At 40.0% G+C, this 27,090-nt stretch overlaps 1 protein-coding gene across 2 annotated transcripts in view; it reads left to right on the top strand.

The window, feature by feature from the left end:
• The window catches only part of nkd2b (NKD inhibitor of WNT signaling pathway 2b), a 29,324-nt gene that overhangs the window by 356 nt on the left and 1,878 nt on the right, over positions 1-27,090 (top strand). Inside the window, exons 2-9 of one of the 2 annotated variants that reach the window (XM_032559083.1) lie at positions 51-77; positions 181-272; positions 24,833-24,893; positions 25,209-25,336; positions 25,803-25,898; positions 26,053-26,194; positions 26,658-26,715; positions 26,796-26,920. In XM_032559083.1, coding sequence (XP_032414974.1) covers positions 51-77; positions 181-272; positions 24,833-24,893; positions 25,209-25,336; positions 25,803-25,898; positions 26,053-26,194; positions 26,658-26,715; positions 26,796-26,920 — 729 coding nt within the window. Of the gene's footprint in view, positions 1-50; positions 78-180; positions 273-24,832; positions 24,894-25,208; positions 25,337-25,802; positions 25,899-26,052; positions 26,195-26,657; positions 26,716-26,792; positions 26,921-27,090 lie in introns of both variants that reach the window. The other variant, XM_032559082.1, reaches the window with a different exon arrangement.

Here is a 27,090-nt window from a genome sequence, read left to right on the forward strand (position 1 = left end):
TGAAACTAATAATTGTTTTTTGTTTCACACCCTTGTCTCGGGATCCAAAGCGTCCAAGCGCAGAGAAAACCCCGAAGGTGAGGATAAACTTTCATGATTCTCCGAACTGGAGGCTGGCCGGAGCTGATCAGATGATAAGTCTCAGATTGATCATGATGCGTCTGTTTCTCCGTGTTTCAGGAGACAGTTTTGTTGTGAATGCCTTCCTCCGGAGAGGGATGGAGGAATGTGAGAGGTACAGCGCAACAGATCACAAACTGAAAAACATGCAGGTACACACTTTCTATTTTCTTCTTCCCGTTTTAATGCCACATGTCTCAAATAATTGCTAGCTTTAACTCAGATCACTCATTTTAATATACCCTTAACCTGCAATTTCCTTTTGCTGTGCATCAAGTTTGCAGATTTTATTTATTTTTTGCGTTTTTGGAGAATCGGTGTGTAAGATTTAAGTGTTTGCAGAGGTAATGAATAAGCACATTACAGCTGCTGCATTCAATTTCTTCCTCTAGCCCAAGTCCTAAAACTCCTTGACCCGAGTGGATGGGAACTGTTCTCTCTCTGATGTGTTTGTAAAAATTGTAGCTTGTTGTTCTTTCTGTCATGCCTGGCTCTGACACAAGACTGCTGTGGTTATTCCATCCCTGCCAGAATCTCTGGATGATTTGAGACCCTTATACACACACACACACACACGCGCGCCCACCCCACCCACGCACACACCCCCACATACAGCAAAAGCTCAAGCTGGATGGAAATGTAGTTATTTCTGAGAGTGACAGATATAAGTTTACTCTGGTGGCTCCTGGCATCATGACCCAGGGTGGTGTCTTTCTCTGTAGTGCCTCCCATTCTAGTGGCTTCCGAGTGGGCAGCCCTCTGTGGCGTTATAACATTACATCACTTCGAGGACCACGATTGGAGCTGGACGGCAGAACTCCACAGCCAGGGGCTGACGAATCATGAGATGGGTAGTTGTTATAGTGGAAGAGTTATGGATTATATCAGGGCCGTAAACCGCCCACTCTGTGCAAATTATAAGACTCCTTTGCTCTGGTTCAGAGGAGTCTGACTTTACACTCCCCTGAAGGAAAACCACGAAAGGCGTAAGCTTGGCGCTTATTAGTCTGCAGATCCCACCCACCCATCAATCAAAGTCATGAGACTAATTTCTTTTTGCGTCATTAATTCCTATAATTATGAGCTTATTCACACCCCAAACAGTGGATCTCTATCAACTCTTTTCATGTGTCTTTTAGTGATTGCAGCAGTTGCATCTTCTGACTGTGTTGTAGTGAAAACATATTTCTGACTATGCTGTGTTTACCGTATTATTTCATCTATTCTAAGTTTGAAGTTTGTTTATCTACTGTGACTCGCAAAAGTATTCACACCCCTTAACAATTCCCACATTCTGTCACATTAAACGCCAACACAATTGAGAAGTTGCACCTGCTGCTGCAATTTCAGATGACTTTTGGGATGTTTCCACCGGCTTGTGCATGGGATCAGGAGGAGGAAAGTTATTCTTATGCTTTAATGTAAACCATTCTGGTGAAACTTTGGCTGTTTTTTTAATGGCTGTAATCTGCCGTAAGGTCAATATTTGGCCCAGTCTCAAGTTCTTTGCAGTTTTTGATAGGTGTTCTGAATAAAAGCAATCCCACAGCATGATGCTGCCACCACCTTAATGGGCATATTCTGTTCATGGCGATTTTTGGGGACGTCTGATTAAAAAGCTGCGAGTAAAGATGCAAATCACACTTTTACGTTTCATCTCTAAATCGTGTATCACTTAACTTTCATTTCATAATCATTTCTGATCCAAATGAGGGGCATCAAAGTTTGACGGAATGTGAAAAGCCTGAATATCAAGAGGTTTTAATTGTTCTTTGAAGAATTTAATTTATTATTCCTCAGTATTTTTAGAAACTTGGGGTCTAAACTTGAAAATACAACTTCACACAAAGTCTTATCTGTGCTCAACACTTTTGTTAACTGCAGCTGCTTTTAGAAAAACAGACAGGGCTTAGGAATTAAATTTCAACAAGCAGTGACAGCTCTATTTATTACTACTACATTTGTGTAAAATCCTAAAATGTTCCTAACATTAGTTTTTTCTTCTTCTTTGGCATATATAGGATTTAACTTCATTATAGCATTTTTCAACTATTTCCAAACTCTGCAAATGAATTATTTACTTGGATCAAATTACTTTGTTGAATTTTCAGGACATAATTATTGGATTAAAGGATCTTGAATGTCTGGAGATCAAACCGTGATAAAACATCCCCAAGTCAAACAGTAAATAGCTGGAATGCTTCAGGCGGTTTAAACTTCTGCCTTTTTTTTTCCAGGCATATTTTCTTCTCCTGTGTGTTACAGCACATGGCTCTCATAAAAAACGAGAGTTAAAATCACTGAAGATTATAAATGTGGGAGAAGACTGGCCAAACACATGGTTTAGCTCTGACCATCCCCCTAGTTCTCACTGTCAAATAGGGGGGTGAGCAGGATTCCTGAGTTGTCTGGCTTTGACTTCAAAGAGAGAACTGGGAGTTATAAAAGGGCTCTGATAACAGTGGAGGCTCCGAACCCTCACTGCTAACTTCTCGAAACCCCCCCACCCGTCCTGCCCTTATTTGGGGGATGGGCTGAATGACAGATTCCCAGAGTGACAGAGGCGGGGGGAAAAAAGCATCCATGCAACCAATATGTCCTTAAATCTTCCAAATAAAGCAATCATTTTCATCTAGGAGATCGTGACTGCTTCTCTGTGCTGTAAGAAGAAATAACAAAAGATCAAAGGACTGAAAGAGCTGTTTAAATATTGATAGTACTGCAAATCATGAGTCAAGATTGTAGCTGGAAGGCTGCCCTCTCCGTGTGATCCTACTGTCTTCTTAAAGTTTGGTTTAAGGAGACAAAGCCTGTGGGATTTAGCAGGATAACTTGACTCACTCTGGCTACAGTCACTTGGCTTTTGACACCTCTATGCAGGTGTTCGACATGACTTCAACCTGCTCACACACCTGGTGTAATGTCAAAGCTCCACAGATGAAATGAAAGCATAAAAATGCTGTGAAAAGTCGGTGAATATGTAAAATTGCTTCTTACTTGTGAAGGAAAAATCTGCGTTAAGGTTTAAAGGGATAGTTGAGGATTTTTAAAAATTCGGTCTTGTGGAGGTCTTTATAAGTAATGGATCCCTTTACTGTTGTAGACATATGTCATATCGCAGAGAATAGAAATGGAGAAATCCTCAACGCAGTGGAAGGTAAATATTGTACATATTCATGGGATGCAATGCTATATTAGTGGCTGTTAAGAAGCTGACCTTCTGAGCTTTTATTTTGAAGTAGTTAAAAGAAAACTGATGCATTACAAGTGTTAGAAATATCTAAGAGTAAAATTTTTTAGATTTTATGACACTTTTTTGAGATATGACAGGAACGATTAGGCCCTATGTATAATAATAATAATAATAATAATAATAATACTTCTACCATCAATTATCGCTTTGGTCAAGTCAATTTGACTAGCAATTTTCATATCTATAGTCATATCTATAGTAGGTAAAAATATTTGATGCAAGGCTAGTTTTCAGAGGAACCATTTCAGGCTAATGCTAGAAAGTATAACTAAGGTGCCTCAAAGGTAAAGAAAAACAACAGCTTTTGCAAATACGACTTTTGTGTTTTTCTGAATGCACTGGTTTTAAGATGATGCAAGTCTTGTATTGGTCCCTCTCAGAAAACCTGTTAGATTAGCTTCAATCTGTGGGACAACCTAGTCTGGATTTACACTCACCAAAGACACCAAGAGAGATTATAGAACTTCACTAAAAATACAGACTTTTCCTTAAAGTGTTTCCCCTTTAAAAACAGCGACCCAAAGCTAACATGCTCAAGGAGCCATATATTGACAAGTTAATTCATCCTTTCTGCACCACCTTTTGTTCCCAAGTTTCCCAAAGAGTTGGCTGGTGAAGTGGGAGTGTGTCAACATTTTAAGTTCCACAACAAAGGCCTGCATTATTCCTCTTTGAAAGGTAAATGATATCTCCCTCCAAGTAAAAAAAAATATTCAGGAAGGGATTTAATAATGTGCCAAAAGTTCAAAGACGCTAATTTATTTTGACTTACAGAGAGTTGCATGTTACTTAACCTTTAATATTTAATTAAGTTTAAGAGTATAGTTCCCATGCAGCCCACTAAACTAATTGTACTCTAATGTTTTTTTTAGAATTCATTTGGAATCTGTGAATAAAACTTTCCCTGCGTATAAAATCCCCTTTCAGTGATCCAGTTCAAATAGCTGTTTAGCTTGGACACTTTTACTGCTGGGCTTTTTTGGGTATATCTTCTAGTTGTCATGCTAATTTTGAGTTATCTGAGTGCGATTTGCATCTGAGGCTGGGATATTTGTACAATCTGAAAACTACAGCACCTGATGTATTTCTATTTCTCAGCACACTGCTGTATGTATAAAACTGTGATCACCATTCTAAGTTTGTAGTTGTGCATGCATGGGATGCGATCTTGTGGGTCTTTAAGTACTTCAAGGCTTCTTTTATGAAATATTTTTGTCAGCAACATTTAATTTTATTTATTTATTTATTTTTGCTTTTGACTCATCTAACACCAAAACTGGGAAAGAAGCTGTTAGCTGAGGCAGGGAACAATACATGGTGGAGAGGAGACAAAAAGGTGTGCTCATATATGTACTGCTTTTGAAGAGACTTGAAGGCATTTGGAGAGTTTGTTTTTTTCCACCTTTTTTTCTTCTTTTTTTTTTTTATATTTGGCTTCACAAGAAGGCGAGCTGTGAGCCTTCATCTCTGAATGAAAAGCATGTGGCTGGCATCCAGAACAGCGGGGTCTTTCAGCACGGCCCCAGCAGACATCTGTTTCTGGTTTGTACAGCAAAATCCTGGAGCAGGGAAGAGGGGCTGTGGTGGGAAGGGGGTGGTTGGGGAAAGGGAAGGAAAAGCAGAGGGAATAAAACTAGAACTGGGGTTAGGGTGTTTTTTTTTTTTTTTTAATGTTCTTATTTAATAGTTTTAAAGGTAGGTGGATGAGGGCCTCATTAAGATTATCCACTGACCATTAACCTCCTCTAACCTTGTCTACAGGTTCAATGAACGCAAATGAAGCACTCTTATGATCATTTGGTGCAGACAGTCTGCCTGTGGGTACAACATCTCCTGGTTGTGTTTGACACCTCTCACAAGGTGTGAGATGGTTCATGCCTGCCCTTTTTTTTCTTGCTTTTAATTGGTTCAAGCATGTATTGCCTTTAAAAGGTCAGGTTTCTCTGTCTGAAATGTCTGAGTGAAGAACCGGCGGGGTTCAGGGGCCCGTCCCTAATGGAGATAGATGTTAGAACCCTCAGAGAAGATTAAATGTTTAGTTTGTCTGAGGATATTTGTACTTTTGGAATGGTTCTGAAGCAATTTACTCTCTTTTACTGTGACTGGGCAGTGCTCATTAAAATGCTCACCATCCAATATAGTTAACAACCTATCTGAACCTTTTGGGGATTACTAGAACAATGATGTACCAACTGGTTTTATTGATGCTTTAAAACTGGTCATTTTTACTGAGACCTTTCTAGAAAAAAAAAATGCTAAAAGTAAAAAATATTTCTTAATTTATCTTATCATAGCAATCATAATTTTCTGTTCTGTGCTGAACTACTCTCTTCTGTGTTGTATCAGCCTCTATGGCCACATAAAGATACCAATGTATTGAAGTCACTTCTGTTTGGTTAGCATTGCTAATAATCTCTGTTAAAGAAGCTATGAAAGGGTTAGGTACATTGCCTTTCAAAAGTATCCATACATTAGAATCTGTGAACTTTTTCAGTTTTGTGAACCACTGACCTCAATGTATTTTAATGGGATTTTATGTAGTAGATTAACACTGTAGTACATAATTGTGAATTGAAAGGAAACTGATATATCGTTTTTCAATTTCTTTTTAAATAAAACTGAATAATGAGACATGCCCTCTTTACTTTGACACCCCTGAACAAATCCATTGCACATACTTTCAAAAGTCACCCAACTTAAAAAAAAAAAAACTCCATTTGTGGTTTTTAATCTCTGAAAATATTAGTAAGCAAATATCTTAAGGAACATAGCAGTAAGATCACGGATAAAGTTGTGGAGAATTTTAGAGTTTTATAAAACAACATCCAAAAGCTTTGCAGATCAGACAAGAAGAGCATAAATGAGCAAAGCTGCCAAGACGCCAATACACTAATTATGTGTGCAGTATTTGTATTTGTGCTGTGACTGCAGTCACAGCTTTACAATTTAGATTTGCATGTGTAATTGCAGCAAAAAGTGTTTCTGTAAAGTATATGCAGGGGCACTGAACATATATATGTCTTTTAAGACTTTATTTATAAATGAGAAAAACAAAATCTTCAAAAACTTTGCATTATTTCCATTCCACTTCAGACACATTTGCAACACATTTGTGTTGGTCTATAACCTAAAATCTTAATAAATACATTGCTGCTTCTGGTTGTGTCTAAAATATAGCAGAGAATAGTTTACAAAGTATGATCACTTTGGCAAGGCACAGACTTGATTCAAATTAGATCAAGTTTTTCTTTGTAGAAAAGGTTAAAGTGAAGTCAATGTTCTGGTTTCAGCTTCAGATCCAATTCCATTTTTAGGTTAGCTGTAATTATCAGTTTTATTGTGCTTTTATAGGAAGTATTGACTTGATTAGAGTCACTCTGTCTAGAAAAGCATAATCTAGCTCAAAGACACACCTATCCTGTCATCTAGGCTGCATTAAAGAAATGTTCTAAGTGTATTTAATGACATGTAATTCATAACAGAGATATTTCAAAGAGGCAGCAAAAAGCAGCACTGCCACTGTTGCCTACTCCTTTTATTGTCCGACCTGGGCCTTGGCCTCTACAGTAACTGTCTTTTGCTGGCTGAAGAAGAAAAAATAAACGAGTCTGTCTGAAATGAGTAAAATATTTCATCAACACCAGTGATGCAATGATGGTGGAGAGTTTCCAACCCAGCAGATGCAAAAAATATGAGCACTCCAAGCAATCCTTATTATGAAAAAGTTAGGATTTTTTTGTCATTTGGATGGCAGAATCAACTAATCTATTGCCACAGATGCTTTCTGTAATATTTCATCGAATTAAAAAGGGGGACCAAGCTGACCAATGGCACATGACTGACCTGACTTTTCAGACTGATCTTTTAAAGCTGCATCACTGCATATATATATATGAGTTACCTTTTGTAAAGTACAAAAAATTGTTTTAATGTGAATGGGAGATAAAAGTATTGTGGCCGTTTTGTGTCTTGGTTATTAATGGTAAGTCACACCAAGGAGGTGATAATGTTTTAGTCTTGGCTAAGCAAACCTTTCTGTGTGGAGTTGGAATGCAGCATCAGCTCTCAACTCTAGCTACTTTCTAGAACTCTAAAACATTTACATTAGGTTATTAAGTCATCTCAAATTGATTGGACAATTGAGTAGTATGGAGAAGGTGGTGTGCTGCAGTGCCTAAGAAACAAATACAGCTCTTAAATTTGATTCAGCTTGATACTAAATGTTGGAATGAATTTACGTAGGCATACTCCTGCTACTTAAAAACTACAGCATTTATTGTCGGTTTATGCTGTATTTATTGCTTATACTATCAGTCAATAAGATCATTGTTCTTTTTCTGTTTAAAATAAGAGCATTTGAATTATGCACATCTTCCACATGTTTTTGTTTTGTAAATACTGTGATACATTGAAACGGTGGAATGTTAACCCAAAGTTTGAGAAAGTCTTACCAGCTCTTGGCTAATTTTATTTATCTGTCCTGACACAAGGCACACTCTTAAATAATTGAATAAAAATAATTATACCCATATGAAAATTATGTGCTAAACTCGGTTAACGTATTTTCATGGTTATACCGAACAGAAGGTTTGCTTCTTCACTTTGCAGCCATTGCTCGAAACTTTAAAAAAAATTTTAAATTTCAAACCGTTTTAAAGCCACCAGGCAATCAGATTATTGTATGGATAGTTTGACTGTGTGAGCTTTATATTCCCTAATGACAATCATGTGCAACTCGAGTGTGCATTGCATACAGTTATGGTCTATGTGTCCAGACTAGTAGGCAGTCTGGAGAACATGCATCATTTGGCTTTAAACATCGTATGTTGTTGGGCTTATAAAAGTATGTATTTGTGCCTTGATGCGGCTGTCATAAAACATGTAGCATCCATCCTCCTGGGCAGCCTCAACATTGCTTTCTGACAATCTCTTTTGGTTTGATGATATTGTCACAACAGCTGTCATGCCATAGAAGAGCTTTGTTCACACAAAGCTGTTAGATTTAATGAAATAAATAGATGGTTTTTTTTTCCTCCTGCACCTCAAACCAGAACAGAATTTAATTAGGGGGGAAAAAAAGGACCCATACAAGATTTAGAAATGTTACAGCGCCTATCTTCAGACACAGAAAATGAAGCTGTTGCCTTTAGAGATAGCTCATCCCCATCAACGCCGCTTTGAAGTCACTTACTTCTTGTCGTTGCTTTCATGATATTTATGAGATGTCTGTTTGCGCACTTCAGAGAGATCTGTGCAGCTTCACAGGAGCGGATGACAGCGAGTCTTGAAGCACTAACATGTGAATAGCTCGACTTCCAGGCTGGAATCCATCCCACGCTCTCAGCGACACTTGCGTGCCCCACATCTGCTTGGTCACTTATGATGGCAGGTGGTTCTCACCCCCGCTCAACCCGGGTCAGCGTGCCTCTGGCTGTCCGAGGCAACCCCATCATGGGTTAACGCCGGTCTGTGTCTTTGCCTTTTGCTCCCTGCCAAGAGAAAGAAAATACCTGAAGCTGGACTCCAATGCTTAGCGCTGACATTTTTGGCAAAGGCTGCTGGATTCAAGTCTGTGTTTGATCTTGTGCACTTGAAGCCAAGTAAAACACCAGGAGACTTAAATGTTATTACTTTTTAGTGTGTCAGGTATGTTTCCATATAAACCTCTGTTCTTTTCCAAGTGGACTTTATTTCACAAGCCTTAGAGCTGCTGGGGGAATAAAATGTTTTTTCAGTCATAGCTGGTTGTTTGTTGTGGGATTGTATTCTGCCTTTGTACAGTGTTAATTTTAACTTCATAATTAGTGGGAATAAATCCTAATATAGGCCAAAGGGACAACAGAGGAAGTTTTTAAATCCATTAAACATGATCAGACGAGACATTGTAGATACGCTGCCTTTCAAGATGCTGATTTTTAACATTTTTGTGGACTGAAAAAGCCAGAGGTTTTGCTTGTTTGCTCAAAGAGAGCCAGGGATTCCACTTTTACACATGACTGATCCATTGAATTCAGCAAGTGGAAACCTGAGGTTGGGTTAGACGTTGACCAATGTACACATTACAGTATACAACCAGTAGAAACTGAATCTTTTCATCCCACGGTGGCATCAGAGGGGGCCTTAAAGCTACAAGTCAGATTTTAGTATAATTAAACATAATAATAATTTAAACATTAGTTAACATTTCACTCTGTTTTCTGTTTCCTCAATTTATTGTACATTTTAATTTCATAAAAGATTAGCTGTCTTTTAGCTGTCGCCAACAAAAAGCCCTGTACCCTTTCCCCCTTGTGATATCTCAACTGGTGTGAGACAACTAATCAGAGCTCAATTTGAGCAGCAGTTGTATTTTGTATGTTTGTTATTTTTTCTCTTCATTCATGTTTCTTGTAATGAATTGTCAATGATGAACACTATGTTCCCCTGATCAGAGATGTATTCAACTCCCACCTCTAGGAGAGATGGATTCTGGGGGAAGCTGAGGACATGGAGTCTGAATGGACCGTATCTCTCGCTCTAATATCTGTCTGCCCTTAGCTGTGGTCATAAAGTCTGGTGCCGGTCCCTGAATCTGTTGGTGGACACCAGCAGTAAGGGATGCCGTCAAGCTGAAGAAGTTGTCCTACTGAACTGACTGGCTTGTGGGACTCCTGAGGCATCTGAAAGGTACCTGTGTGCTGGTGGAGAGGCAAAAACAAGGACCAGGGAGGAATAGTGCCTTTGGACTGGCAGACTGGGGTTGCTGCTGGTTCCTGGCTACATAGAGGGGAGTCCGGCTGGCAGTTGAACTTTGGCTTCAGGAGAATCAGGTGTGCCATCACGGCCGCAGTTGCACAGTTCCGTTGTGGTGAAGAGGTCTGAGCCCATCAGGTGAGGCTCTCAATTTAATGGTCAGTCTACATTCCTATCCTCATCTGAGGTCATGAAGTTTGGCTCCTGACCAAAAGAACAAGATCCCAGACACAAACAGGGTGGCTGGGCTTTCACTTTGAGACAGAGTGACAATGCCCCCTAGTCACCTCCCTTGGGATTTTAACTAGGCCCCTCCAAAACCCTCTCATTTTTTAGCACTTAAAAGGGTGAAGCAGTGATGGGAATACTGCTTTTCAAAGAACTGCATGCGTTAGAGCATATGCTCCGAGATGACATGCAAACAAAGGAGAATTCACTTATTTTGTTTTGAGTGAACATTTTAAAGGAAAGGTGTGAAGTCCTGCTGTGGATATCCATACTTCATTACCCAGTTTTGTAAATCTATTATCAGTGTATTTAAGTTTGTGGAAAAAAATTCCACAGTGGACATTATTAAAGTAGGACACATACTACAGATTACAGCTTCCTATAGGCTGAAAACAAAAGGTTAGCCACAGGGTACCTGTGGAGAGATCCTGTTTTTGTGAGTCAAATCTGTTATACTTTTCTGTTTATGCAAAGTTTTTGTCTTGTTTTTAACTTCTTCCTTGTATCTGCTGTATTACGCAGATTAAGCCTTACACTCATTCTTACACACTCTTGCACTATATAGTCAGCATTACCATAAAGGCTTATTCAAACGGTCTCGTTCTCATTGCAAAGAGAAGCTCAAAAGAACTGGAAATCCTGACAGAAATGTGTTCACAAGTGAAAAAATTTCCCCCAACATCCATCTTCCAGCTCTCCATTTTCATGTGCAGAATGCCATTTCTTGAGAGATATATCAAACTCAACCAAACCCAGACCCCTGAGGAGTTTGCCTCTCTGTTCTGCTCTGAGCAGATCCTTTCCCTCTTTGGGACCCCAAGCGCTGCACATGTGTAGGTATCGCTGTTACTCAGCTCATAAAACGATACAGTCACATCTGAAAGTGGTTAGCTGCTGAAACACACTGCTAGGTGCTTCAAAGTTTGGACCTCGACTTCTGCAGACAGCACAGACTGGGACTTCCTCAGGCACAGAGCAATTCCCCACAGCTTGGGTATGGCTGCAAAAAACTTGCTTTTGTTACACAAACCTGTTCTCTCCATCAAAACCTTCAACGGGTTTCCACTACAGCGGAAGTGCACGGTGAGCTACAGGAAAATTTTAATGATTCTTCATGTGTGCTCAGAAGAAAAGAAAATTGTTTTCATAATCTGTGATGATTTTATAGCCCAACACCTTTTGTGTTCTTTCTATATGTGACAGGAAGGGAGGGAGAGGATGAAACGTTCCTGAAAGAGGCCTCTGTTCTCATTTCCTCTGAAGGCAGCCCTCTTTTCTTCCACCCTCCCATTTCTTTCCTGAGCCCCATCCACTTCAAAAAGCTGACCTGGCCCTGTGTGCTGTGTAACATGTTTACCTAAAGGCTCATTTCAAATAAACAGCGCCTCTCCTTGAGATGCCTTCCCCCCTCACTGGGAGCCTTTCAGAGACACCATATGGTTACAGGAGATACATCACAATAAGGACCCTTTCTTTTAAAGCTTGCCATTCTTTTATTATATTGCAGAGAAGATGATTACTATGGAGAAAAGGCTTAAAATAAACAAAAACCCTCAGCGAGCTCGAAACTTTCTCATAACGACAGCAAAATTCACTTGTATTGTTGCTCAGCAAGATTTTCCTTTATAACCAGCACCCACTTCTTTGTGTTGATAGGGGCCTGGCTGATCCTATCACATCAAAGATGCCAGTGTATCAGAATATTTGAACTCTTACCCCCACTGTCACATGCTTTGCTTTGAGAACTCATGGTAGCACCTGATTATCTCATAACGCTTGAGGTCTTACTGCACATCAGCACTCTCTTCTTTTTTGATCCCTAAATCCTCTTTCAATAAATTCTTATCAGATGTCAAGGGTCCCCCAAGTGGAGCGCTCAGAGACACTCTGTATGGGCTCTGCCAGGCTTTTTGCTTTGTGCAAGAGATAAGATAGGGTGCAGAAGGAAACCAACGCAAATGTATTGCAACCCTTGTTTAAGCCTGGACTCTTTCCCAGACTTGTAGACTTGGTTTTTATAATTATGGCTGCCAAAGCAACCGTTTTGCTGCTTGCTTTGCTGCTGCTGCTGCTGCAACAAAAAAAAAAGTGAACTGCAACTGGAGGTGGGGCTGGGCTGAGCTTCCCTCCGCGCCGTAGCCTTTTGATCCTGCTTGCGCCATGGATGAATTACGTTTCAGAATTTCACACTGGGGAACAGTGTGAACACACAGATAGTCTGTCAGGTTTCTTGACGTACTCACATTTGAGCCTCGATCTAAAGAGAACAAGCACATAGATTTTTTTTCTCAGTGACTTTTATTACTTTCTTCAAATTCAAAAGTTTACATACACTTTGATAACTATGTCTCTAAGCTCTTTTGGGAAAGCCCAGAAGGTGATTCAATGACTTTTGTAAGCCTACAATAGATTAAGCTAAACATTTTTGAGTTAAATGGAGACATATATTTTAAAGCCAAATCTCAAACACTGCTTCCTTGTGTGACATCATAGGAAAATATAAAAATCAGCCAATTAGCCATATAAGGAAGAGAACTGTGGACTTTCACAGGTCCACTTAATCTTTACGTATCATTTCCTGATGCCACCTTTATACGTTCAAACAATTTTACTCAAGAATAAACACCATGAGAATGTTCCTCCGTCTTAATGTTTAGGAAAGATAGGATTATTTGTCCCAGAGATGAATGTGAAGACATAGATAATGGCTGAAGTTGGTTGAAGATTGCCTTCATCAAGCCTGTACCTTTATGTGTTGAAATGTCATTCAGACTGGAAGAAGTCAATACCCCAAAAGCATGATTTTGTCAGGGACAAAACTGTATTTTTGGAGACATTTTCTATGGTCTGATGAAACCAACAGCTAAGTGTTTGGTTATAATGACCAACTTTGCGTTTGGAGAAGAAATCTTGCAAATCTGAAAATGCCATCCCACGTCAGATGTACTTGAGGAGGCAGCAACAAGTTATGGGGATATTTAGCTTTTTGAGGGATTGCTGCACTTCCTAAAAACAGATGGCATCATAAGGAAAGAACAATATGTGGAAATAATGAAGCAACATCAGCTAGGAAGTTAAAGCTTGGGTACAGATGGGTCTTCCAGATGGACAATAACCTCACTTATAATTCTAAATTAGGAACAAAGTGACTTAAGGACAATAAAGTCAATGGTTTGGAGGATCTCAAGGTTCTGATCCTCAGTCCCATAGAACATTTGTGGGCAAAATAGAAAAGTTGCTTGTGTGAACTAGAAGGCCTACAAACCTGGCTCATCTACGGCAGTTTTGTTTGGAGAAAGGGGGCGAAATTCTAGCATGCTATTATCAAAAGGTTGTGGAAGAAAACTTGTAGCATTTCACACAAATTATAAAGTTTAAAAGACAATTATACCAATGGCAAAGAAAAAAGTAGGAAAGCTTCTGAATTAAAAAAATCTATAAAATGTCCTTTCTCATTATTTAGCAAGTACAAATGATTTTTAACTGAACACAATGTCACAAAGGTGTCTTTTTGAATGAAAAGTTTTGGAACAAAATCATGTAGTGTTACACCTGTAAAGTAAATGTAACGTTTTGGATTATAAACATTTAAAGATTTTTCCACTTGCCACAATTTCTGAAGTAATTTATTGCGTCCATGGCCTCATACTCATTCCCTTATTTCTTTTTGAATATTGTAGGCCTTCAAGTAGTTACATGCATTTTACCCTCCATCTCATCTGTTCCTCTTCAGCTTTTAACTTGGTTTCCCATTTCATGGGAGGTTGCACCTAAAACACCATAGCATGCTCCATCTTACATATCCTGCCTGCCTTCACATTAGTTAAAAAAACGTGAAGTCTCCTCGGCTTCCTGAGCACAGCGGGGGTGTATTTTTAGGAATCCTCAGGAAAACACTTGGTGTTGACCCTGTGATGACCTGCTGTCCAGTTCCAGGCGTGTGAGGAACTTCACAGCCTGGAATTGAGCCTGTTCTTCCAGTGTTAGGAATTCTCGTGGTCTCCGAGACTGACAACGCCTGTTGGCTGGAGGAGACAGAAGTACCTGACTGTCAGGGAGAGTTACACAACAGCAAAGAGAGAAAGGAGATTAAAGGTATACAGACGCTTTGAACAGGCAGACACAGCTTTTTTTTCGTCTTTATGCCAGAGTCTAGGTATTCAGTGTCAAAAACTATGCCACAGTCTAGGAAGCCAAGACATTTTTACCCCGAACAGGATGGCCACAAGCCTCAAATTCTTCATAATATAGAGGAGCAGTACCATTTATGCAAACAAGCGGTGTCTGGGGACCTGAGGTTTGGCAGACGTTGCTGCTTATAGTTAGGCTATAGCAGATGAGTTATTAGAGGCTCTGCTTCCTTTATGTGCTGCATCCTACTGAACTGCACTGTGTATTTTGGCTGCTTCTGTTCTGCAGCCCTGAATCTCCTTAAGGGTTCAATTCAATAATAGTACACTATAACAGTCATTCATCTCTGTTTCTCCAACATAACTCTTAGACGAATGTGTTGAGAGTTCATGCTACATTGGTGAGTCATTGGTTTTGGCTCTATAAGCGCCCCTTTTTGTGGTTACTTATATGCATCTGCACTTCCGCAGGTTGGTCATCCATAGGGAGCAGTAACTAGTGGAATGGAGAGTTGTGGTTTTAAACCTGAACATGTCCTTCTCTTGTTTTAAAACATGTTAGGGAAATCAGTCTGAGATCTTTCAACAACATGGGTACCTTTCAAAGTGAGGAGACTAAAACTTATGGTAACACTTTATTTGAAGGGGTGTGCATAAGACTGACATGACACTGTCATAAACATGACATAACATCTGTTATGAACATGGAGTATTCATGAATGTTCATGTCTATTGTCATGAAGTGCCATTCGGTAAATGACACTTTTAATGCAAAGTTGTAGTAAAAGTTTCATTAAAAGTCCATTAAAAGTGTCAACTTTGCACTGAAAGTGTCATTATTTATCGACTGACCCTTCATGACAATAGTCATAGACATTCATGTTGACTCCTTCATGTTCGTAACAGCTGGTGTGTTTATGATAGCATTATGCCAGACTTATGCACACTCTTTCAAATAAAGTGTTACCAAACTTACACACACAGGCAGATGACACTATTTTAGCAACCCAGTATATGAGTGAGTTCCAAACAATAATCAATTATTCATGTTGGCCAAATAATGAATCAAAATGCAGTTTGTAACCTCATGAATTTTCAATCATGTTTCAGTCACATTTCACCACATGTGACTGAAACGGTCAGTGTGTCAGTCACATGTGACAAATTAGTATGTTGGTATGTTTTCTTGGAAGGAAAACACCAGGTTGTTAGGCAGTCCTTATCCCAGTGGGGTGGGGGTTCTTTTTGATGCAACAAAAGCTCATGTATTTTTAAAATTATAAACCATTTCTAAACCCCTAACAATAGCCAAAGTTGTGGTTTGTTAGTTAGCTGAACAAACAGAAAAAGCAAACCAGGAATGTTTGCATCCACACATCTTAGAGTGATTTTGAGGTTTTATTGATATTGTTGCCTTAAGACAACTTTATGTATTTAGGCATTTTTTGCACTTAAACAGTTTATAGTGCCATAACATTTCCTGTTTGATGAGGTTGTCTCAATCCAGAAATTTCTTCTAGGAGGAGAACCTACAGCTCCAAACAGATCCTGAGTCTGTGAGCAGAGCTAAAAAAATGCATATTATTGAAACATTTTTAACAATGGATATCTCTTTTTTGTTTTGGAAAATTGCAGTCTGAAGATTCTCTCTCCATCTCAATAACATTTCAAGAGTTCATGTCCACTTGATGGCATTTTCAGACTCCCTAAATATCTGCTACCAGGGACACCTCTGCACTAAACACTTTAAACACTAACCATGCGTTCGTTGAGGGAATAACATTACAACATGACATAAAGCTCACAAGTTGATTTTGTAAAATACCCAATTTAATATTTTGGATTAACAAGATAGATAAATACATAGCTGGGCTGCTAGGTGTTGTAGTCATTTGCTCTGTTGAAGATTCCTTGCCATGGCCTTTCTACATGCAGCTAGTATTTTCACACTGTGAATGTGTGGATTATCTCTGGGTACTCCGGCATTCTCCCATAGTTGAAATATGCATGTTAGCTTAAGTGGACTCCCTAAATAGCCATTATATGTATGTGCATATGGTTGTTTTGTTAGGGATGATTTGGGTGACGGTGGTGGGAGTTCGTCCTGCAACTGGTGGGTTGCCAGTTCAGTCTGTCCTCTGTTGTTGTGTCCTTGGGCAAGACACTTGTCCCACCTTGCCTGTTGGTGGTGACCAGAGGGTCTGGTGATGCCAATGCATGGCAGCCTCACCTCTGTCAGTGTACCCCAGAGAAGCTATGGCTACAATCCAGTAGCTTGCCATCATCAGCATATATGAATGACTAAAAGTAGTTAGTCTATTACTATTGAATGTTAGTAATGGAGAACAATTACTGTAACATGTACAACCCATGTAATACCAAAATATTAGTGAGAAAATGTCTACAGCTTCACAATATCTCCATACATACCTAGGATTTCTACGTCAGAGAGAAAACTAACCACTTGTTACAAATAAAAGAGTTAAAAATGACTAAAAAGAACATTATTGAAAACAGATTGTCTATTAAACTTTCTCTAACATATACAAAAGAGCAGATGGTACTTAATGACTGGTGAAAATGCCTCACTTGACCCTGTCATTTAGTATTATGGGGTACCTGGGTTAAAATGGCACTGCTTATAAATTCTAAGACTTGTCGCCACTCTTCCACCCTGACGTGCAGCTGTCCTTCCCCAACATGGTTTGTTTACATTTCTCAGTCACCCACAAGAGCTGTGTAACGCCTCTCGCTCCCTTCAGCCTCCAACCGCAGGGCCTCGCCCCTATGATCTGCCACGGCTGCTTTTCAAAGCTCTGACTCAAATCTCTTGCAGCCCAACAAAATGAGTGGTGAAAACTGTGGTGTCAGGGGTTATCTCACAGGTGAGAACAATTATAACTGACATCTCAATGCTCGACGGGCAGCTGGAAACCCGATACTGACGACAGCCGAAAGGAAAAAGCGGTCAAACAGGTGACAGCGATGTGTTGAAATGGTTTATACATTATGGAAGTAGACAAAGCAGTGTTTATCAAGCTTGCTGACCGTGACAGTTCAAACTGTTGGTTTATGCTAAACCTCTGCCAACATGGGATCTGATCCCTTTCATTTCTCAGATGAATGTGTGCAGACAGTAACTACTTTTGGACCGTAACAGGATTGGGTTATAGCCACCTCACCCACAGCCTGGCAATCTGGCATCTTCTATGTTGTTTAAAGGGCCCGTGGAATGTGGAACAAATCCCCTCAGCTTTATCGGCCTGGACGCACTCCCCATTGGCTCCCACTGAGAGCCGGGGGCTTACAGAATTTCACGTGGAGGCCAGAAACGAGGAACATCCTTTTTGGGTCCCAATGTGGGCTTCGATATGCCATCAGCTTGTTCCACTCACCTCTTTCTTGTTGTCGGGTTGTGAATGTGCTCACGGTTGGTTGGGCATGCATCTTTTGTTTGGTTTTGATGAATCCCTGTTGTGTGGTGCTATAAAAGAGTTTTATCACAGAAAAAAAAATTAATGTATAAATGTGTGTAGAGTATTTGCATCCTTGCAGGTTTTTTTTTTCACTTAAATGACAAAGATAAGCATTTTTCAAAAGATGATTTCATTTATTGAAAGACAAAATATATCCAAACCAACCTGAACCTATTTGGAACTACTATTGTCCCCCTTGCTGAATTATCAATCTAAATAGCCACAATTTTTTGTTCATTTTCACTAGCCACTTATATACCTGATTAATACCAGATTTGAAGAATGAAGAAATCACCTAAAAATAACCTGTCTGAAAACATTAAGATTTCAAAAATAACACGTCTTGTTGCAAAAGCAGACGAGGAACTAAGTAAATGACACAAATCAGGTCACAAAGAAATTTCTATGGCTTTGGGTCTCCACCAAACCCCAGTAAGAGCCAATGAGAGCATGGCCTACTGAAATTATTCCAAGAGTGGATTAACAAGTCATCCAGAAGGTCAACGTTAAAGTCAGTGATTCAGATTCAACAATAAAAAAGAGCCTTAGCAAAAATGACATCCATGGAAGAGCTCCAACTTGAAAACTAGCCAACCAAAAAAAAAAAACACGCACACACACCCCCACACAAAGGCCATGGCAATGTGAGACACAAAGTCTCACATTGCCAAAAAAAAAGGACACCTTGATGATCAATAAAACTTTGGGAAAATATTATGGGGACTGGTGAAGCAAGACAAAACTCAAGCTTTTTTAAGGTGCACATAATATTACATCTGATGTGAAGTTAAAACAGTACTTCAGTACAAGAGCATCATAGATGGCGGTGGGTGCTTTGGCCGCTTCAAGATCTGGATGACTACTGCATGACTTCTGATTGAAACTGGAAAGTTCTGGAAAAAAAAAACTTCCACCCATCACTGTGTTAAGCTAAAGGGCACTTGGGTTATGCATGAGCCAAAGCAGGCCAGCACGTTCACCCCTGAAGGGCTTACAAAGAAAAAAATGAAGGTCTTGAAGTGGCCTTGTCAAAGTCTATGCTTTAAATCCAATTGAGATGGCACGGTCTGACCTTAAACAGGCCCTTTATGCCAAAGCCCTCCACTGTGGTTGAATTAAAACAACTTAGGAAAGACGTGAGCCAAAAGACCTCCACAGCGATGTTAAACACTCACTGCTAGTTATCACACAAACACTTGATGGCAGTTGTTGCCACCAAAGGTGCAACAACCATCCAATTCCATCCATTTCCAAAAATAATGCATATTTGGCAGATTTGTTTGTTGCTGTAGCATTAACATTCAGTAAGTTGGAACATGCCTGAGTTATTTCAGTATAATTTGGCCTCTGAATTTAATGAAAGACTGCTCATACCTGAATAAGCCTGTCAATCTTTTGTGCGAGTGCTTCATAAAATGCATCAAAGATTTAGGTGTATTCTCAGTGAAGCAGTTTTTTTTTTTTTGAAAATTAATACAGCAAAGACAGCCACAGCTTCCTTCATATCAGTTGAGCAAATATGTGAGTGATCTTTCATGCTGCCATAGCTTCATACATTTGCCTCATCTCGATCGGTGAGTTTTATGGAGTCATTGGTATGAACGGCATGATTCCTACGGTAGCTGAATGTGAGACATCTGAGGGCATGGTGCTATGCTCCATTACATCAGGCTCCTATCAAAGCTCATTTTAATGAAGGCAGGCTGATTACAGCAGTGGTGGCAGATTCAAGGCTGTCAGCCAGTGATGCTAATCTTTGTTTAGGGCTTTCAGGAGGTCACAATCAAAGTGAAAGAAAGATCAGTGACAAAGAGTGAAGAGGAGGCTCATTCCTCCCCTGATTGAAGGGGTGCGGCTGACTTTTAGCGGCGTGCACGCTGCTCTTACATAGACAGGCAAGCATGTTCGTCTCTCACCACAGCTGTTGTTATAGTAGGACTGTAGAGGCTTCGTTTTAGCAATTCATGTTCTGCCAAGGGAGAGGTTCTGCCTCCTATTTGACCTTAGAGAGCTTCCTGAAAAGGCGGCCATATCTGGGCCATCTCTGCTGTGTGACACAGATGGTCTTCTAGAGTGACCTCTTGTCCAAAGGTATAAAAGATCAGATACACATCCGATTAGATTTTTTTTTTCCAATCGGAAACTCCAATTTATGTAGTCTTTTTATATTAAAAATCAAAATGTGAGCAAACCATATGGCTAAACAAACAGAGGACATTTCATATTGTTTATATATTATATGTTGGTCACTTATTTAATAGTTTAATGTTTTAACGGTCAAGGTAAGCTAGATCCATCTTGTTTTTTTTTAACTTGAGTTGCAAAGGTTTGCTGACTCTATGCATATTTCCTGTAGAATAGACTCTACCGTACCATATCATACCCAGATGTTTCCAAACTCAATGTGTTCCAAGACAAACGGGTTCAAAACAGAAAAAGAGGAAACAACTTTAAAATATTTTCAGCCTTCCGGTTGTCTGCTGAAGTCCAACTCTCTTTGTGACTGAACTGCTTTGCTTCTGTGTAAACTCAGTCTTTCATCTCATTAGAACAAACCTTGTAACATAATGAATAAATCCCTGATGTGATACACATGGCTTTGTAATGGTTGCATGTACAATACAGACCAAAAGTTTGGACACACTTTCTCATTGAACTCAATGAGAAAGTGTGTCCAAACCTTTGGTCTGTACTGTATGTACATTTTTGCTTTCTGTGACTTTATTGTTAAACAACTCAGTGTTTAAAAAAAACAGCTCACATTGTGGAATCTTCACTAAATAACCTTTACGTTAAAGTTGCAAAATAGAACGATTAAAATTCTTGACCGAGCGTTCACCGTTCATGCTGAAAACCAGCCATTACCACACGCCACAGGATTTCATATTATGCTAATATTTAAAATTTTGGTATTCGAAAAAATTGTAAATGACCAGGTACATTCAGTTCTCACTGTTTCCTGAGATCATCTGAAAATCCCAAACATCTATTTCCACAAAAAGTAAGGAACTTTTGAGCCAAAAATATGAAAACTACACCACAGAAGGACAGAGATAGAAAAATGACAAAGAGAATGAGGTATTGGTTGTAACGTAAGCAGCTTGTACTTTAGCTCTCTTGCTGGAGAAGAGGCAGAAGTTGCCACAAGTTGTACATCTAATCTTCTTGCTTCAGAGCCCCAAATATTTTAGGCAATGGCCCCTTCCCCCTCCATCCACCCGTCATCTCCTTCTCGTTTGCTCTGCCTCTTTCCAGCAGAACTGCTCACATCTGGTTTTGAGTCGAGGCCAGGTTGGTTTCAGCTGGAACGGGGGGCTTTTATTTCTCAATGGCCCCCGTCCCTCTCCAGTTTCAATCTCAGGAATGCACAAGAAAGTGACGCTTGTTTACGAATGGGTTTTCCTTTCTTTGTAGTAATAACATTTGGGTTCTGATTTTTCTTCACAGGGAACGCCACAATAATTTCCAGTTAATATTGGGGTTGAGAAGGAATGCTGGTCTGCTGGCTGGTGGTCTTGAAGCCTTTTCCGGTGGCGCCCTCTGAAATTTAAGAAAACTCCCACTAATAGCTTCATAGCATTTACCTCCCAATGCTCCCTTTAACATCAAATGCAACAGAGAGCTTAGATTGTTGACCTGGTTCTCCTAGAAAAATATAAAGGTACCGATATTTTTGACAAAATAAATGAAGAACAACCTTTACCCATGCTCAGAACTAAGCAGGAAAAAAAAGACACACAAATTCAAAACTCCACACAGAAGAAGGTCGGATCCTGTTTTCGTGTCTTTCCAGCATGTGTTTGTACTTCGACACGCATTAAGACATCCGATCGAGCTGCCATATTTCCTCACCCGAGGGAAGAGGAGCCGTGTAAACAATATTAATGTTAGCCTTCGCTATTTTTAAAAGCACAATTTTCAAGTTGCATCATAAGGTCTGGAGCGTGGCCCTAAAGAAGTGTGTGCACTTATTTTTAGGGGGTGAGCCAGAGGGGGAGATGTGAGAACAAAGATGTTCAGTGTTTTCCAGAGGGAGGATGGGTGGTAGGTAGGGAGGGGGTGGCGGTGGTGGGGTGGGAGGACAGACTGCTGGGGGATGTCTGATGTCACCTGGTAGGGAGCTATGAAAGCTTCCCCTGGTTACCTTATCCCACATAAAAGTCTGGCAGAAGACTGAGGCTTTAGGGAAGCTTGGCAGAACAGCGACATTAAACAGGAACAAACATCACTCACCTTTCTTTCTCTCTCTTATGTCGAGGCGTCGGAGAGGCAGAATGTTGACACAGAATGTTGTCACTGCATATTTCCAATACTTAAAAAACAAGTATTGGGGAAAAAAAAAAGCATTATCCACATTATCCAATATGGATAATCCAATATGGATAATGTGGATCCACATTACCTACCTAGTGTTTTTTTCTCCCTTAAGATGTGCACATTTAAAATGTTTCTTTCACATCACAGCAATGATTTTAAGCAAACACGTCTGTTAAGAAAAGAAAAGAAAAGAAAAAAAATAAAAACAACCCTTTTGTTGTAGGGTAGAGATTTGTGTCCTAAAGAGTCAGTTGTGATCTGATAGTGAAAAAATGAAAGCTGCTCAATGCCAGAGAGCAGTTAATTGCACATGTGGAGGGCAGATTTGATCCCGACACCGTGGGCGATGTGGAGGGAGATGTGTTTAGATGGTGAGCTGCAGACTGCGGTTAGGTACAGGCTGCTTTCTCATTAGCTCCACCAATGGATGTAATGAGCACAGAGGTGGGGCTGGTGCTATTGGTATGGGGACAACATGTGTTTGAAACAAACCCTGTCGGCCCCCTTGAAATAGTGTGTGGCAAGCAAAGACAACTTCTGCATCTCTTACGTTTGCAAAGAAGTCCTCCATCTTTAATGCAACAATTTAATGAAAAAAAAGTTGATGGATAATTCTTCATTTTCTGTTGGATTCAAAATCACTGCCTACATCAAACACCTACAGCATGTTTCCCCTCATTTTTGTTTTATGATCTGTAAAAGAAAGAAAAAAATCTGTGTCAGTTAAAATCAAAATCATCAGGTCAGATATCAAAGAATGCCAGAAATGACGATTCTTTAGCCAGAAAAAGCATGATTGGTCCACCTCTGGAAGATCATGTCTTTAATTCAGCTGTGAACAGTTTGCTCTGCCACCGTATGGGGGAATGAGGAAGGGAGGAATCAATGGCTGTTTTTGATGTTCCTCTGAGTCCTTACATACTGGCCTTCATTAGGGGGACTGCAGGATAAAAGGGAGGGGATAAAAGCTTCCAGATCAGAAGGAAAACAACAACTTGTCTGAGGAAACCACAAAAGATGGATGCTGTGAGTTTTGTGTATATAAATACACATTTTCTTTCTTTTTGTTTCAAGAATGTGTGCTTTATGATTTAGGGTTTTCTTGTTTATGACAGAAAAAAAAAAAACAGTTTCCATTTCTCCCAGGCCATCCACCAAGCTCCATACGTCTGAAAACACCAACAGATTGGTCCCGTCTCCTAACTAACATTCTCCTCTGCCCTTCTCCTCTTATCAACCTTGCTCCTTTCTCGACTTTGTTCCTCTGAACTTCCCTTTCCTCCTTCTTCCCTTTTATCCCTCCTTCCCCTATCTCCTTCCTCCTGCCCGTCTCCCAGGGGTTCCGGTGGCCGTCTGAGCCTTGACCTCCAAGGCTTATCAGACTGCCTCCCATTTAGCTGCGAAGGTCACGACCAGATTACGTCCTGACGTATCGTCCTCTGAAGTCCAGAATAATCAGTCTTTGAGATTCTTAAACAGAACCACAACAGGCCCTGGCGCTGTGATTACTCTGAGAGGCAGAGGGGGTAAACGGGGAGGGGGCTCGCTCACCTAAACGCATTCAGATGTTCATGCTCTCATGAACCTCGGCTCCGTCAAAAGGTACACGGAGTTCTTTTGTTTTCGAGCGCCCTGTCTGTTTTTTATTTGTCTCAATTCAGTGGGCCTCCTTGATTCAATCTGGTGCGATTTTATTTCAAAGCCTGCTGAGCAGCTTAGAGGAACGGGGAATGACGTAAATAAGTTGAATCATTTGTTGTTCAAATATTTGTGGTCTAGGGCCTGTGCTGCACTTAATTTTCATTGTTTCCACAATGCACTTGTAATTAAAAAAGCCTGAGTGTGTGTGTTGCTGCTCCCTCTGCGCGCTTTGCATTTGCACATGTGTGCAATGCTTTGCGGTCCAGTTTTATCCAAGATACGAATTATTCACAAATGGAAGAAGACCAGTTTTCCTTTCCATCCTTCTCTTCTTTCTGTACTGGTGTAATTAGTCAGTTTCATCCTATCTGCAAGGAAATTTCCATCTGGCATACAGCATAAATGCTGCCCAGACCTCATTCTGTGGCTTGTTGCTCATAAGCCAAACTTTTCAGAGTTGAGCTGCTTAAACAAAAAAAAAAGAACAGAACAGAACTTTTTTCCTAAACTCTGGGTTTCCATCAAACACTTCTCAGTGGGTCTCTCATGTCAAACAGGATGAGAATAAACAGGTTGGCTGAGAAAGCGAGAGAGAGAGAGAGGATGCTCAGATGATGAAGTGCATCACAAGCTTTTTGATGAATGTGAGGGATCCATTTGAAGGGCTCGGAGGAATCTTGAAAGCTTGGCTGTGGCCGCGCTCGCTGCGTCCCAGACAGTGAAACACAATAAGCGTGCAGATGTTCAAAGTGTTTGGCCGCGCTGGAGCCTGGAGCCCTCTGCCACTCATCTGAGTAGGAAATGCTTTAGCTGGAACTGTTTGTTTTTTCTGCGTCTGTGGTCTGAACTGCAGATTCGCTTACATCTCTAACCCTCTCTCTCCTTTTCCTCTCTCCCATCCTCTGTGTCTTTCTCTCCTCTTTTCTTTTCCCCAGGAGTTTCCGAATGCTGAACTGAAGGAAGGACAATTCACAGACCAACACTGTCCCCTTGAGGGTAGGCGGAGAAGACAGTTAGCCTATCAGATGTATTATGACAGATTGTACCATTTTTTGTTGGCTTGTCCCGTGTAGTTGAACAAAAATTGTAAAGTTGTGTTTTAATCTTAAACTGCTCACTTTGAGCTGAGCACACAAAGCCTCATGGCTGCAAAAAGCACCCTTAAAACGAAATCTTATCAAGAAAAGTAGATAGGCATCACAGACATCTTTCATAGCGATTAGATTGACATTGTGAGAGTCAAAGATTGTCTTGCATAGAACAAAAGGTTGTCTCCGACCCTTATTTATTGCTTTTCTTTTGCATCGACAGTGATTCTTCCCCAGGAGAAGGCTGAGGGTTGTGAAAGCTACCTGCAGTTCCTGCACTCAGAGGATGGAGAGAAGGAACCTCTCAGAGACGGCACCAAAAGCTCCGGGAAGAAACGCATTAGCGTCAATGTAAGAGTTAATGTGATCTGCCAGCATTTTTACCTTGTCTGATATAATTTTTGGATTACAATCACACAGTGTTTCTCATCTCAGTAAGTGAGGTTGCAGCTGAAAAAAAAACTAAGAATCGCTTTGCATTTTTTCATAATTAAAATTAGGTGATTCTGTCTCTCTGTTTTTCACTTTCTAAATGTGAATGCATAAGAAAATGTCTAACTCTATTTTGCAGAGTTAGGCAATCTTTCCTATTCTGTAATGCACGTTTAATGAAAACCTTTGTTGCTGACTAAATAAAACCAGAACAAGCTGTACTTTGCTTCCCCCTGCTGTTTTAAATGCGGATGTGTCTTGCCGTTGGCATGCCTTTGGAGCATAATCGCAGTGATGATGAGGAGGATAAAGAGCTACGCTGAACTGTCTGAGTGTTTATGTGTATGAAAGAGGGACAAATGTTTTTTTTTGTTTTTTTTTCCAGGATGTGGAGTGTGATGTTTCTTTGGAAGATGACAACCGTCAGGAGTGGATCTTCACTCTTTACGACTTTGACAACAGTGGGAAAGTCACCAAAGAAGTATGTGGGCTGGCTTTGCCTCTGGCTACTGAGCTGTTGTTTTTGTAATGCTTCCAAAACGTCCCATCTAATATGTATTTAGACGCGTCTTTTTAGTAGTTTTTTTTTTTAAATCAAATTTGGAATTGTAAACGATGTTTTTTGATCTATAAAGGACATGTCGAGTTTGATGCACACCATCTATGATGTGGTGGATGCCTCTGTGAATCACTCCTGTCATAACAAAAGTAAGACTCTGCGCGTGAAGCTGACCGTCACCCCGGAGCCGAGGAGCCACAGACGAGACACGGGAGCAGGTGAAAAATGAACCGGCTCAGGTTTCCTACTCAGACTTAAAGAGTATTAAAAAAATCTGAACCTTGATTTTGTTGTTATTTTGTCTCCAGGCTTTATTCCTTACGCCATTATTGGAATAATTAATTCTAAAAAAAAATGAAGTATGTTTTTCATTAATTTATACTAATATGATATAATTTATATTTGATTTGCAATTAATTTTAACATTTTTTCAAATTAGTTTTTGGTTTAATACAGATTTATCCAGAAACAATAGGGGCATTTTACATGTTTTTTAGCTCCTAAGCCCTCTTTTAATGGTTCTGTGATTGCTAAACTTGGCCTGATTAGATACCAAAGTATTTACACTCCCCTTTTTTCAGTTTAGAAGAAGTAAATTGATATGCATTGAGACTAAATCATAACAATACAACAGGTTCATGTTCATTCAGTCATTATTTAACTTCAACTGTACTTTTTCAGAGCGCTGTCACCAAGACGAGAGCCGGTCATCTGACAAGCGTCTCTCCTCATACTTCAGGTTAGTCTGTTTGAAACCTTTCTTATGAAAAATGTGTTCAAGCCACACATATGACTTTTCTTTTTTCTCTCCTACAGTAGCAAAGGACAGAGCAGTGAACCTCCGGCTGCCGAGGGTCAGCATTACTGCGTGGATGAGAACACAGAGAGGAGGAACCACTACCTGGACCTGGCTGGTATTGAGAACTACACTTCCAGATTTGAAGGTCAGTTCAGTTCGACATTATTTAACCATTTTGATTTCAGCATACATGTATTATCACCACACATTCAAACTAAGATTTAACTAAAGCAGGAATAACTTAAATACTTTGTCTGTGAAAGATGGAAGCTTTATTCATAATTAAAACATTTGACATATTTTCCATTTTATTTG

This window comes from Xiphophorus hellerii, chromosome 3, assembly GCF_003331165.1.
Source record: "Xiphophorus hellerii strain 12219 chromosome 3, Xiphophorus_hellerii-4.1, whole genome shotgun sequence".
In the NCBI taxonomy this organism is placed as follows: domain Eukaryota; kingdom Metazoa; phylum Chordata; class Actinopteri; order Cyprinodontiformes; family Poeciliidae; genus Xiphophorus; species Xiphophorus hellerii.